General features: G+C 44.4%; 1 protein-coding gene across 1 annotated transcript in view; it reads right to left on the bottom strand.

Moving 5' to 3' along the window:
* Window positions 1-2,249: 2,249 nt before the first annotated feature.
* The window catches only part of slc25a21 (solute carrier family 25 member 21), a 77,620-nt gene continuing 66,681 nt past the window's right edge, over window positions 2,250-13,188 (bottom strand). The window contains exons 5-11 of the mRNA XM_079286929.1: window positions 11,540-11,606; window positions 10,481-10,540; window positions 6,739-6,846; window positions 6,471-6,635; window positions 4,759-4,940; window positions 3,674-3,726; window positions 2,250-3,557 (exon numbers count right to left, since the gene is read on the bottom strand). Coding sequence (XP_079143055.1) covers window positions 3,496-3,557; window positions 3,674-3,726; window positions 4,759-4,940; window positions 6,471-6,635; window positions 6,739-6,846; window positions 10,481-10,540; window positions 11,540-11,606 — 697 coding nt within the window. The 3' untranslated portion in view covers window positions 2,250-3,495. The remainder of the gene's footprint in view (window positions 3,558-3,673; window positions 3,727-4,758; window positions 4,941-6,470; window positions 6,636-6,738; window positions 6,847-10,480; window positions 10,541-11,539; window positions 11,607-13,188) is intronic.

Here is a 13,188-nt window from a genome sequence, read left to right on the forward strand (position 1 = left end):
ATCTAGGCGCGTGCAAGACACAGTAAATCAGAACACGTGACATTTGAGATCTGTGAGCGGTAGACTCCCGGCGCGAGGTGGAGTCCGTGCGCATTCACAGATCCACAAATAGGCTCATCGGTCATCAGACATCTGACCCAAACACGAACCTCCAGCAGCCACAAGAAGGCCCAAACAGGGCCACGTGTTCATTTACAAAAGAAAAAGCGCACGGCCCAGTTGACAAATGACATGCTTGCAGAAATGATGCAAAAAATACTTTCTGAAAGTTTCGAGGGGGGAAAGTGTAACAAATGACGAGTGTGTCTGGCAAGCCTGTCTAGCCCTGCAGTGGAAACCTGATATTCAAATGGGCTCCGGCGTGGACATGGAAATCACAGATTAATAACTTGATAAAACTGCTCACCTGCTCTTTTACATACAGCATTAGCTGCTGCGGAGGGTTCCAGAGGGTGGTTGCTTTAGTTATGTTTCCGAACCTCCCGTGTGACAGTGTCAACATTCTCCCCGATGCAGGGGCTGATTTGACTTGGAAAGCACTCTTCCCCGCATCCAGTGGTCACGGACCGTTGCTCGGGGATCGGAGTGTTTCTTTGACCGTACGTGAACCACATCACAGGGACGTGACGATCAAGCACTCGCTGTACCAGCCAGCCCTCACGCGACCAGGCCTTTACCATACATCAGGGACGGTCAATCAGGGTTGACTCTCGAGTGGCATGAAAAAGTCGTTTGCTGCTTCTTCTTCCCCCCCCCCTCTTACCTCAGCCTACACGCAACAAGGCCAAACTCTTCCTTTCAACTAAGCGTCACGAACTGAGCATCAGCCTCGTTAGTCTCCTCTGACTCATGCACCAAAATTAGAATGTGGTTGTCTAATTGACACCAGTATTTAAAACAATAGGAACAGTGTGTTTTCTAGACAAGAGGAAGAGCTTCTCGAAAGTCTAATAATCCATGCTCTTGCAGTCGAACGTTGGTCTGTGGAGGCCTAGTTTTAAAAAAAGGGGCAGACACGTGTTTATAATTAATGATGCCGAGTCTGACTCCAGTGTCGTATGGTTATCTTTACTTCTCCACATGCAATCAGAAACAAGACAGCCATGCAGAGTAACACAGAGCAGAGCACTGGCTGAATGCAGAGCCTCGTGCGTGTGCTCAGTGCACATTTCCAAAAGAAGCTGACAACAGCCAGAACGTTTTCTTAATGCCTTAAAACAGCAACGTTGAGCACACAGGTGAGCAAAAATAATAAAATAAAATGACTGCGCTCGGGAAAATCACAACATGTCTGGTTCTGTGTCTTTGGTATGTACGCACGGGACTCCCGTGTCCAATCACACGGACACGAATCGCTGCTTCTTACATGTAGTGTAAATCCTGGACATCGATGTTAATCATTAGCCACATTGGGAAAGACAGGTACGGCCATGTCCTCATTGCAGGCGCGTCGAAGTGGAGCCACTGAATTGAGCTGTTGCCGGTGCCGACGGGGCGCGTACATGGACGGAGGTGTGAGGAAAATGAAGACAAGGGGGACTTTGCTCCAGAAGATTTATGATGAGCGCGGTGTGGGCATTCAGGTGAAGGGTGGGTCCGTTGCTTAGCTACCAGCAATACACGCGGCACATGGTTGCAAGCTGTCAAGTGTGAAACAAACAGACACATTCAGCACTCCATTACAGAAAGGACAGGTTAGGCGCTGACAATTCCATCAGCCAGTTGTTAGTCTACCACCACTGGCCCCCGGGCGAAGAACGAGGAGCCGTTCCATTTTGGCGGAGAGAAACTCCCACATTAATGATGACTGTCAAACGCCAACGTGGCTCAATACAAGCTGCTGCCAGATGCGGTCGAGATGAGTCTCTCATAGGGCAGCCATTACCCCGAAGGCTGTGCAGCAGGTGTGTGTGTGTGTGTGTTTGCATATTTGCGTAAGAGATAGAATGGCAGAGGGAGAATGTGTGCGGTAACCCCCCCACCCCCCCACACCGCCACCATTCCTGCAGCCACATTTGCATTACTTGAGCTTGTTGTTTTAGCATGCACTAAAACTACGCGCAGGCACTTAATACAACTTCTACAGCTGACAGGTTCTCAAGGAACTAAGTGCTCTGATGGGGGGGGGGGGGGGGGGGGGCTTGCTATATCAACGGCAAGCTAAAAACGCTCCCAGTGAGACACAAACACACAACAACACAAACCTACAAGTGCTTGACCCAACGCACACACAGTGAGGAACCCAGTGAGGAGTTTAATCGTCTTCTTCTTTTATTCGTCACCGACACATACAAGTGCATTTTCACAAAAGCTACATTGAGATAAAAGTCAAATAAAAAAAATGTCTTACCAATCAAAGGTTTCATGTTACAGGTTAGGTTCATAAAAACACGCAGAAGGATCTTCATTAAACACCTTCTGCAACAGGCCATCACAAGATCAGTGAGAAGAAATCATCTCACAGTAATTATCAGGCAGTATTGCGGCTATTTGGTTTGTTTAACATACAGAGTGAGGCTGAGTATTATAGATGTGATCACAGTATATGTAAGATGTATATGAACACACACACACACACACACTGTTTGTGTGCGTATAGACAGTCCTCTGCTGCTGCGTGCACTGCAGCTGACTTTAAAAGCAGTTTATATTCCTATTATGTTATAATAATAGTAATATATCTTGATATTATTAAGATACGAGTGATGTTTGATAGATATTCATGATCCACTGAGTCCAGCAGAGCTCAGAGTGAGACTCATCTAAACTCAGTGTGTGTTACTTTCTTCATATTTGTCATGCAGCTGTACAATCATCATCTATACTTGAGTTTTTTGGTATTTTGTAACCATGCCTTCATTCCATTCTCGGTGTTTCATTTCATTTGAAACTGAACATTATAACCCCCGAAAACTCTGCTTCAAATATTTAGCACAACATTAAGTATTCATGACTAAATAAGCTACTTCGTAAAAGCGTTCTTAGTTATTATTCTGTTGGAGTTTAAGTCTCAAAGACATCATTTGCTTCTTCAGGGCTGTTTGGGTTTCCTTGCTCAGATTTGACTGACAGTACGAGCAACATACTGAGCACACTGAGCATTCACCTTTCATGTAAAATCACCCAAAAATGTTCTAAAAATTCAAGTAGGACCCAATTAGTAGGAAGCTGGTTGAGAAAATAGGTATTCATAGCCTTTGATCCACGGTTAAAAACATGTTTTCAAATAAAAAAGTTCTGGTCGATTTTCAAACAATGCAGCTGTTTCTAATTCCTGAGAAAGTTACTGCGATGAAGATGTCGTTTTTCCTTATAAAGCTGCATTGAAATACGTGGCAATGCTGATGTGTGATTTTGCAGAGCAGTATTGTGTATTCAAGGTAAAAACAACGCATTTGGTCTGACTTCACTGGAATCAGTTGACGATATTGCCGACGAGGCACAATCCACAAGGCACTCTTTTGGTTTTTCCTTTCTGTGCTTTTTTTTGTTTGGTTACCAGTTCTTCTGTAGCCACCCGGACACATATTCATAGACCAGCAGCATCACTGCCCCACCTGCAACCCAACAGAAGACAATAGGAACTGAGCTTTAGCGTCACGCGTGGGCTTTCTGGGAATTTCCGATTATAAGGACGATTTAAATACCAACATAAATAACTTGTTATTGTTACCTGGTCCAAGCCTCATTATCTTGGGCACCAACCCCTTGTATAGCGCAAAGTACCTACAGAAAAAAACAGGATGTTAATTATGTGCAAATACAAAATACCATAGTTAAACCTCAAAATATGTAAATCCAGTTTTGAATCTGTGTACACCTTCAGTGTGTGTACTTGCATGTGTGTATAGGCTGGAGTGCGGCAGTGAGTTCTTGCCTTGTCTGCCCGTCTCTCACCCTGTCGTCAGGTACATAGTTGAGGCCTAACGCCCAGCGGGGGCGCGTACCTTTCCCTTAATGCGTTCAAGGTGATCAGTGGCTGCCTGCCTCCACCTCGCGCTCCCTGTCCCGCGCCCTGCCCCCGCCACTGATGGCGTTAATAAGGCTCGAGCCACTTCCTCCCTGGCCCTCTGTCTGATTAGATTGACCCGTGGAGCGCCGCGCGGCTCGTTAGGGTCTGCTTAACGACGTCTCCCATAGGGACCACTAATTAGCTGGGACTGTGTTGCGTTAGAGCAGGGGACTGGATGTGGCACCCTCCAGGCACCCCTGCGACGACAACGTTTCAGTGGCGTTCCTGCAGCAGCCCCCCCGAGGCTCCTTCGCCCACTAACTACAAACATGTCGCTGGCCCTTGTCTAGTGGAGCTGCATGGGGGAAAGTGGAAAGTAACATACACCTTTTCCTTGAAGCCTCCATCGAGAGCAGCCATTCTCCGAGGCTTGGAAATATGTTGACATTTACTGTACGTCTGACAGAATGCAGAAATGTATGTTCACACACGTGGGGAACACAGCCCGGCACGTAACGTCACCATTTAGCTTCCATTTATCGGATCACAGCTTTGCATCAAGCTATTCTCCTGCACTTCTCCTGTAGTTAGTGCAGGGAGCTCACTCTGCACAATGAACCGCTGCTAACTTGTGGCTGCAGCTGGTACATTTGTCTTTTCTGACAGCTAGTTTGGCAGGCAACCAGCTATCAATTGCTGACAAAGCAGACAAAGTGCCTCATTAATTCTTGGACACGTCAGTGCCAATGTTTCATTTTTTTCTTTTTACTTGTGATCCCCTCCCTATCCTCCCCCCTTGCTCTTACCCCTCCTCCCGGTACACCAGAGCCATGGACTGGAAGCAGGTGCGGTACTTGATCTCTCCGGGCACAGGCTGGGGGCCCTGGATGCGGCTCTTGGCTACGTCGAAGGGAATGTTCACGCAGGAGGAGATGGTTCCCGACACCAGGCCAATAGCAAACTTCCTCATGAACTCCAGGGTAGGGTCCTGGCAAGGAAGCGGAGACAAACAAAGTATGTGTGTTCAACGAGCACCATTTTACCAGGTGTTAAACATCATTGCCCAAAATATAAGAAGTGAATAAAAATTCAGCAATAAAGAGAAAGTAGTGTCATGGAGTCGCTGTGCATGTACTGTAGATGTGCGTTAAAGTGGGGGAGAGCATGAGGGGGCTTGTGCATATGACTGCAAATCTGGCATGAAAGCCCTGATCATTTTATGGTAGCGGGGGGGGGGGGGGGGGGGGCAGATTAGTGCTTCCTGACTGTGGTGCAGCATTCTGATTGGCTGAACAGAAGCACATGTTCTTTGGGGAGCCAAGATAGAGGATTTATAAACAGGGTGCATGCAGGCAGACTGGGGAGGCATATGGGGACAATTTGGGTAATTGGGCTGTGACTCGGTACAGGGGTATGACTGTACCAAAGAAGCCCAGACTCAGAGAGCTCTGACAGCTAATTGGCCGGGATATTTTTACAAATGACAGCAGCCTCTCTGGTCCGGGCCTTTCTCAAGCGGCTGGACACCCTGAGAGTCGCGGTAAATCAACAGCTGATCCCACTTCTTCTTCTGCTTTTTTCAAGTGGGATGTGGGGAAGGGGTAACATACCCTCAGCCTAAGTGCACCCATCAACCCACTTCCTAACAGCCTTAAGCAAACATCTCCTCACACATTCACTTGTGAATGATGGCAGTGTGCTATCTGCCTCCTCTGTACCATTACAATTAAGATATGAGAGAAGCCTGAACTCGGCCAGCTTAATTTGACGGTGGACATGTTTGAGTTGCAAGCTCATTGCTCATGTTGCTGACAAATGGGCTTTGGAGATACGCCTCTATCTAAGCTATGGCAGGCCACAATATTTATCCTTTCCTCCCTCAACAATAGTCGTTGTTAGCCTCTCACAAACAGGATCATTCCATCAACGGACATCCCGACGGGTAATTCCCAAAAGCGACGGCCACAATCTAAGAAGAGAGCTATTTGGGTCATCCAGCCGCATAATTATCATTCACAGAGGACCACTTGCTTCTCTGTGTATGCGTCACTGGAAAAACGTTGGAAATATAGCAGGGCTTTGGCTCCCACTGTAACCGTCTCTTGGTACCGTTGCCTGCTTCCAATTAGTTCATTGGAGTTAATCTAATGCTCCGGTTTGTACACATGGAACTGCCGTATGGTAACGTTTCCATTAAACAAAATTAACTTTTGTTTGGGCCATCAGGCCCTGCCGGATGTGGAATCTGAAACTTTGAGGATGTTATGACGAGCAAACAGACGAGGTATTAGCGGGGCTGATCTCACAAGCTCCTCTGATTTTTGCTTCCTCCTTCCTCCGCGCAATTCCCCAATGGCGAGGTGGCTGGGACACGTGCGTATCATACAGCCTGAAGTTGGCAAAAATGATGTTTGGTCAAGGTTACGAACACCAACGCAAAGCTGAAGTGTGTCACTTGGCTTGGGCTGCATTTTCCCCAAAAAACAAAACAGCACTGGAGGTCAGAGTGTGATGGTACCGGGCTGGACGGAATAGCATCCTTGACGTTGAAGTAGAAGCCAAAGTAGATCATGTTGAAAACTCCATGGCGTCCCAGAGTCGATGTTAGTCCTTTATTCAGGCCCCTCAGTCCAAATCCGTCTGAATTAATTATGTGCCTTGCTTGAGCGAATGAAGAGAGTTGCTGTGTTGGAGAGAGAGAAAGCAAAAGAAGGAACGTGTCACATGCCGGCGAAAACCCACTGGGCATCTAGAGAAACACACTGCGGTGTTTTATGTCTATCGACCTTCGTAAAGGAGTCTCTGTTGGCCTGGAGACTGACTTTCACCACTTCGAACGGATTGACGACAACAGCCTCAGTCAAGCCTGCGCCAAGCCCCGCTACAGACAGCGCCTGGAGGGGAGATGGACATGATTTAGGATTGAGAATCTGCAAAGAACATTTGACAATTTCCCCTCACCGTCTACATGAGTGTGTCTACTCTGCGCTGTCTCTACCCAATGTGTCCGAGCTACAAGAGCTTCACGGCGAGTCGCAGTTGCGCTTTCAGAAACTCGTTCCCCGAGTTGTTTTTGTCTCGTCCAAAGTGGACATTTGTTCCCGTCAGGCTTGTCAATGGTGTCATGAGACAAATGTCTGAAGACACCTGTGTTCGTTACCATTTGACAAAACGTTAGATGACAGACAAGAGGGAGCAGAAGGTCACGCAAAGGAGAGAAAAAAGGAATGTGAGCAAAGTAGGAAGCAGTTTAAGATTTATCTTTAAAAAGAAGAATAATCACTTATTTTCTCATAACCAAAGCACTTTATTTAGTGCCACCGGAAGAGTCCACGACCTATTCATCAATGTATAACCTGGACACGTAATTAAGAGTGGATGTTGCAACAGTACATGCATTTGCATGGGGAAGCATACGCTTGCATGTGAGTGTGTGTGCGTGTGCGTGTGTGTGCGCGTGGTCAGAGAAGCGTAATGGGAACATGTCAAGAACGTGTCTATAGCTCATTACTCTTCCTGCCTCTTTATCCTGCTGTCAGGGCCCCGGGACCCATCCTCTCAGACATGCCTCGCAATGTTTACACAGCCAGCCAGCCAGCCACATTTTAATTCTTTATTTGTATTATTACTGTGTGTGTGTGTGTGTGTGTCCTCATTAATCAGAGTGAAGGCATTCAGCTGTGCCGCGCTGAATAGGAGGGAAAGAGAGAGAGAGAGCCATTCAGAAGCGATCCTTAATTCACTCGCACTAATGATCTTATGTGATTACAGTACTTGATACGCGAGGGCCTTTGGGGGGAAATGGGGTTTGGAGGCACTCGAGGAAGAGGAAGATGAAGAGATAGAGTAGGAGGTGGATAGCATGATGGATGGAACAGGTAAACATTTCTCCACCAATGGCTGTGAAAACAAGACGAGGATACTCGCCGTGCCCGGGCGGCCTCCACGTCGAGTTGCAGGTCAGCCATCAATCGCGCCTCACACTTGGCTGCCACCTGAATACGTGGTGTGTGTGCGTGTGTGTGTGTGTGTGTGTGTGGTGACCGCACCCCTGCAACGCAGATCTGTCGAGCTCAAAACTCTGACTCCGTATAACAGAAACCAGATTGGTCGAGAAGGATGAAACTACTTGTAGATTCATGGCCTGAGGCGTAACCTTTTCCCAGGATTAACAACCGCCACGCAAACATACATAAGAGACTGTTTATTAGGACTGTGTTGTAATTGCCATTATTTCGGCTTCACTCCAATATTGACTTTGAGGTTTAAGTGACGAATTTCAGCTGAAAAAGATGTCTTGGTGTTCACGCCCTTTTACCTCGAGTGCTACTCATTATTTTACATTTAATAAGGAAGTTACATTGAGATCGAGATCTCATTCACAAGTGAGACCGGATTAAAATAGAAAACAAAATAGAATGAAAATAAATAAATAATGATAATGGCAACAATACAAATATAGTGAAATAGAAAATATTTAAATATACATACAAGATCATGACAAATTATGAATAAACGCTTTCTGAAATATCCTTGGCGTATGTATAAAAAGGAAACAAAAATACAAGCACATCATATTAATCCGCCTCACCAAAAATCAATAAAACCTCTCACGCATTTTTTGAATTGCCCTGTCGATATCAGTGTGTCAAGTTTCAGTCTAAATTACTCCAGACAAATGGGGGAAAATATTTAAAGGCTGTAATTCCAAGATTATAATTTACTGTAGGAATTTATCCTGGAAGCCAGTCCCAAGAACGGGTGTTAAAGAATAATATCTTATAAATAAGGTGGTCAACAGTTCTTCATAGTTGAACAGATTAAAGTGCTGATCTACCTCAGACAGACAAAGATGGGTGCCACGTTGGTCCGTAATACATAGAAGAGCTGAGTGATAAGACAGCGTCAGGATGATAATGATTATCGTCGACATAATCCAGCACAGAAGGAAAGGTCGCTTCCACAATCACTGTTCTACAATAAAATGTGAAACAGGACTTATTCCGATAGAAATGACACAAAAACAAATGGCATCCTTAAAGGGACAGTGCATAGGATTGGATTGAATCCAGTGGTGTGGTTGCAGATTGCAACCAACGGAATATCCCTCGGCTCACTCCTGCCTTTCCAAGACGTGAACCGCCAAGTGCAAAACCTTGGTGGTGTTGTTGGCCTCGCTCAGAGGCCATCGTTACCGTAGTAACTGTACTTTAGGAGCGATGGAAGTCCGCCGGCAGCTGGCAGCATCACGGTTTTGCACTCTGCGGCTAGAAGCTACACACTGTCTCTTTAATTTAGAATTAAGTTGATTATAGGGTTACAAAAGTACATTCAGCATCAATCCAGATGCCCAAGTATCAAATGAGGAACTTTCTCAATCAGTGTACCATTTAAAGTGCAGATTTGAAGACTAACGTCAATTTCCTTTGTTTTACTCAAAACACGTTTAAGGTTGAGAAGTGCATATGGGAGAGTATTAAATGAAAGGTGGGGATTATCAAACTGTATGAAGCAGTACAATCTGCAAAAAATGTAAATTACAAGTATTGATTGACATGCCAACGTTATTAATATCATAGATATGCTCATTTTAGAATTGGACGGCATTCCTCCACGAGTAAAAATCATATTTGGTATTAGCTTGTAATGTTTAAGGAGGATTACATTTGCCCATGCTAATCACGATACATCTTTCTCACACTTAAAGCTCATGAAATCAAAAGAACACAATGCGTCCGTCATAAAAAACAGGGCACCCGACAAGCTGCCAATTACTCCGACTTCACACAAAGTGGTAGAAACCAAAGTATTCCTCTGTGCAGGTTCAGGCAGGAACATGTGCTCATTAGCACCGCCCTGATCAGCTGATTTTAAATGAGACACTTCATAAATTCCTAAATCTAAGTGAAACTAAAACTTTCAGGTTCCGTTTAATAAGAAGTAAGAACAAAAACACCTCGGATCCTTTTGTTCATTCATACCTGATATTTGAATGTTTTAGTTCGCCATCAAGGGCGTTTTCATACGTGCTTCAAACCGAACACACGTGTTGTTTCAGGCTCTCTTCACTTAATCCCTACTTGAGCGGTTTGCTTTCTAACCTGTTCTAATGTGAGATGACCTCCTGTTTAGTGAGTGAAGCCAATTTTACATTGCTACAATAATAAACTCCAACAAATCCATCCAACAAAACAAAGTGAATGTCCTTTTAAAAACTAGCAACAGCAGAAACAGCATGTCAGGGTTCTGCTCAGCAGGTAAAGACATGAATGTAAAAAGTGAACTAAATTCTCCAAGTGTACTCATGCATTACCTGTACTTCTACAGGTTCACTCACTACTCTGCATTGACAGGAAAATTAACATCAACTTATTTGGTGCGTAAAATTATTCTTGGCATTTGTCTTTATTTCACCGGCGTTTGGCAGGTGAGTGGAAATGTTTCTGACACTGGGTGTAACGCTCGTTCTGGTCCTGTTGATTTTTCAGGTGAGAGTGTATTCAGGTGTCTCTGTGTGTAAAGACTCACCAGACCAGGAGACAAAGGGGTGAAAGTCAGCAACTTCTTGTATTGCTCAAAAGTGAAGAACTGCAGAGGGAGGATCAGGATAAACAAGGGAAGTCAGGAAGTCACACGACATTCTTAAACTGACATCTGAGCACACATACACACCCACGTCTACACACGCGATTAAAAGCAGCGACTTTAATAACACTCGGGAGGAAAGGGGCACTCGTGTGAGCATTGCATCAACTACAGTCCTGTGCACTTTATTCCATATCCTACATTACATATCTTATTGTACATTTCAAATATGTTTCTATTTCCTGCACTGTGCTGACTGTTTTTGACAGTTTGATAGTGAAGTGTTATTTGATAGTTTATGTTATTTTGATCGTTAAATGTTGTTGTTTATTGTTGAATGTTATGCACCTTCCGCCACGACAAATTCCTTGCAGGTGAAAACGTGCTTGGCAATAAACGGTTCTGATTCTGATTCTGAACTAAATGGGCGCAGGAACATGAAGCAGTCGACTGTGAATCTCAGAGCACGGTCTCTGTGGAAAGAGAAAGGTCGAATGCACATTCTGAGAAGGCGACGCCACTGATTTGTTTATCCGAGCAAAGGGCAAAACGGCAGCAGAGGCGTTTAAATCGGAGCTTTAATTTGCTTAAATCCTTCGCTCCAGACATTTCTCACCATCTTTGTTCGGTGTGTGAGCGATTACCCCATCTTCTCAGTGTGAGCGTTTATTTTTTAAAGTTCACACATCCTCCAGTATCTCATTACAGAGCAGCTCCATGCCGGGCAATAAGCCCTCTTTGTGTCACCCCAATTATACGCCTTCCTAAAACACATATGAAAAGATGGCGGCTCAGGGGAAGGCTTAATGTAAATGGTTGTAAGTCAATATTTAGTAGGCCAATAGTACAAAAGGGAGTGGCTGAGGCACACATGGCAGAGGACTTCATGTGTCACCTTAGAACAATTGCGGTTGGAGTCTTTTCATACAGCAGTTTACGGTTGAACAGGAGCCGGAGCGTTGCATCATTTCTATGAATCAACAGCAGCGTCCTCTTCCTCACCTTGACTGCTCTCTTTGGGGTCTCTGCCACAATCGGAGGAAGGATCCCTTTGTAGAAGCCCAAGAGTCTGTAGAGAGAGAAAACCAACACATCACTGTTATATTGTGATGACGGTTGCTGTTGTGTAACCGTTATGACTCGTTCCACCAGGATCTAGTCAAGAGCTGAAACAGTTAATCGCAGAGTCGATCGACAGAAATTTAATCAGCGAATACTTTGATAATTGATTCATCGCCCGAGTCGTTTTTTAAAGCAACATTGCAAAACTTGACCAAGTTCTAACTTCTCAGTGAAGAAGATTTACTGCTTTTCTTTCTCAAATCTGATAGTAAACCGAATATTTAGAAGCTTTGGACCGTCAGTTGGACAGCACGAGCCATTTGAAGATAATCAATCGAGAGAACGAACAGATAATTGATAATTAAATAGTTGTGTGTGGTTGTAAAGTCGTGATATCATTTAGAAAGTAGGCCTTTTGCAAACACACCAGCTGTTTTGCATGCGTTATTCCATTTACTACAGATGTGCAGTTTACTTCACGATGCGTTTGCTACGTTTCAGATCTCTGGCCGTTTTCATCTCATCATTCAAGGCAGCCGTTGGTTTCCATTCATATCTGTAGGATGTTAAATTCAATGAGAACATTTGAAATCCACCATTTCAGTCGATTTGTTGGCCACTTTTGTCCAAAGCGACGCACATATAAAGAGCGAATATCAAGTCACCATCCATTTCTGTGATGATTACATCATCGCAGAGTCTTTCAAGTTAATTCACACCTAATTACCACGCAATGTTATCGTCTGCTACAACAGTGCATTAAATGGTCACTTCAGCCAAATGGCAAAACCGTATATCTTTGCAGAGACGCTCTGTTGTCTATTTATTAAGGTATCCTTCACGAATGGAGTCGAACACAACAGCTCTGTGAAAAATCCCGCCTTCTTGTCGTCTATGATGCTCAAATCTCTGACAATACTCAATACAGACAGCAGGACTAATACTGAGCTCAGCAAATGGCAACAGGAAGTACATTGCTGCCATTTGGCAACATAACTGCCCAAGACATATTTTCAAACCACAAACTCTGGCTACAAGTTCCCCAGGAATCTGCGGAGGAAATGATTTAAGAGTTTATTTCAGCCCGCGATATACTGGATGTTTCAAAAGACGGTAGCTGTATAATTTGACTCAATTGGGTCGTTTGCCTTTACTCAATCATACGTCCAGCCGTGATTTAAAGCGTACTTGGAGGCAGGAAAGAAAATAAAATGATACAGTGAGTTATGTATGTGGAGATGTATGCCTACGTGTTACACAGACTGTATTTGGTAAGCAGTCCATTTCATGGAGTATATTTACAGTAAATGGTCAGACTGGTTAGATTGTTACACACTTGTTAAAACAGACAGAAATGCAATTGGACGTCTCTGAAATGTACACAAATTAATTTCTCTGGAGTTAAACTATACAATACATCTAAAAAAAGAAGATGTTTCACTCTAAAACTGCACTCTAAATTTCAACATCAAAGAGTATTTTCATTCTCGTGGGTAAATCATGTGAATACAATGAGAGGTTATGATTTCCTCTTCTAAAAAGCTCTTGGTTGATGTCGATCAACACAACACTGGAGGTTTTCCCCCAAA

The sequence above is a fragment of the Melanostigma gelatinosum genome (genome assembly GCF_949748355.1).
Source record: "Melanostigma gelatinosum genome assembly, chromosome: 16".
Taxonomy (NCBI): Eukaryota; Metazoa; Chordata; class Actinopteri; order Perciformes; family Zoarcidae; genus Melanostigma; species Melanostigma gelatinosum.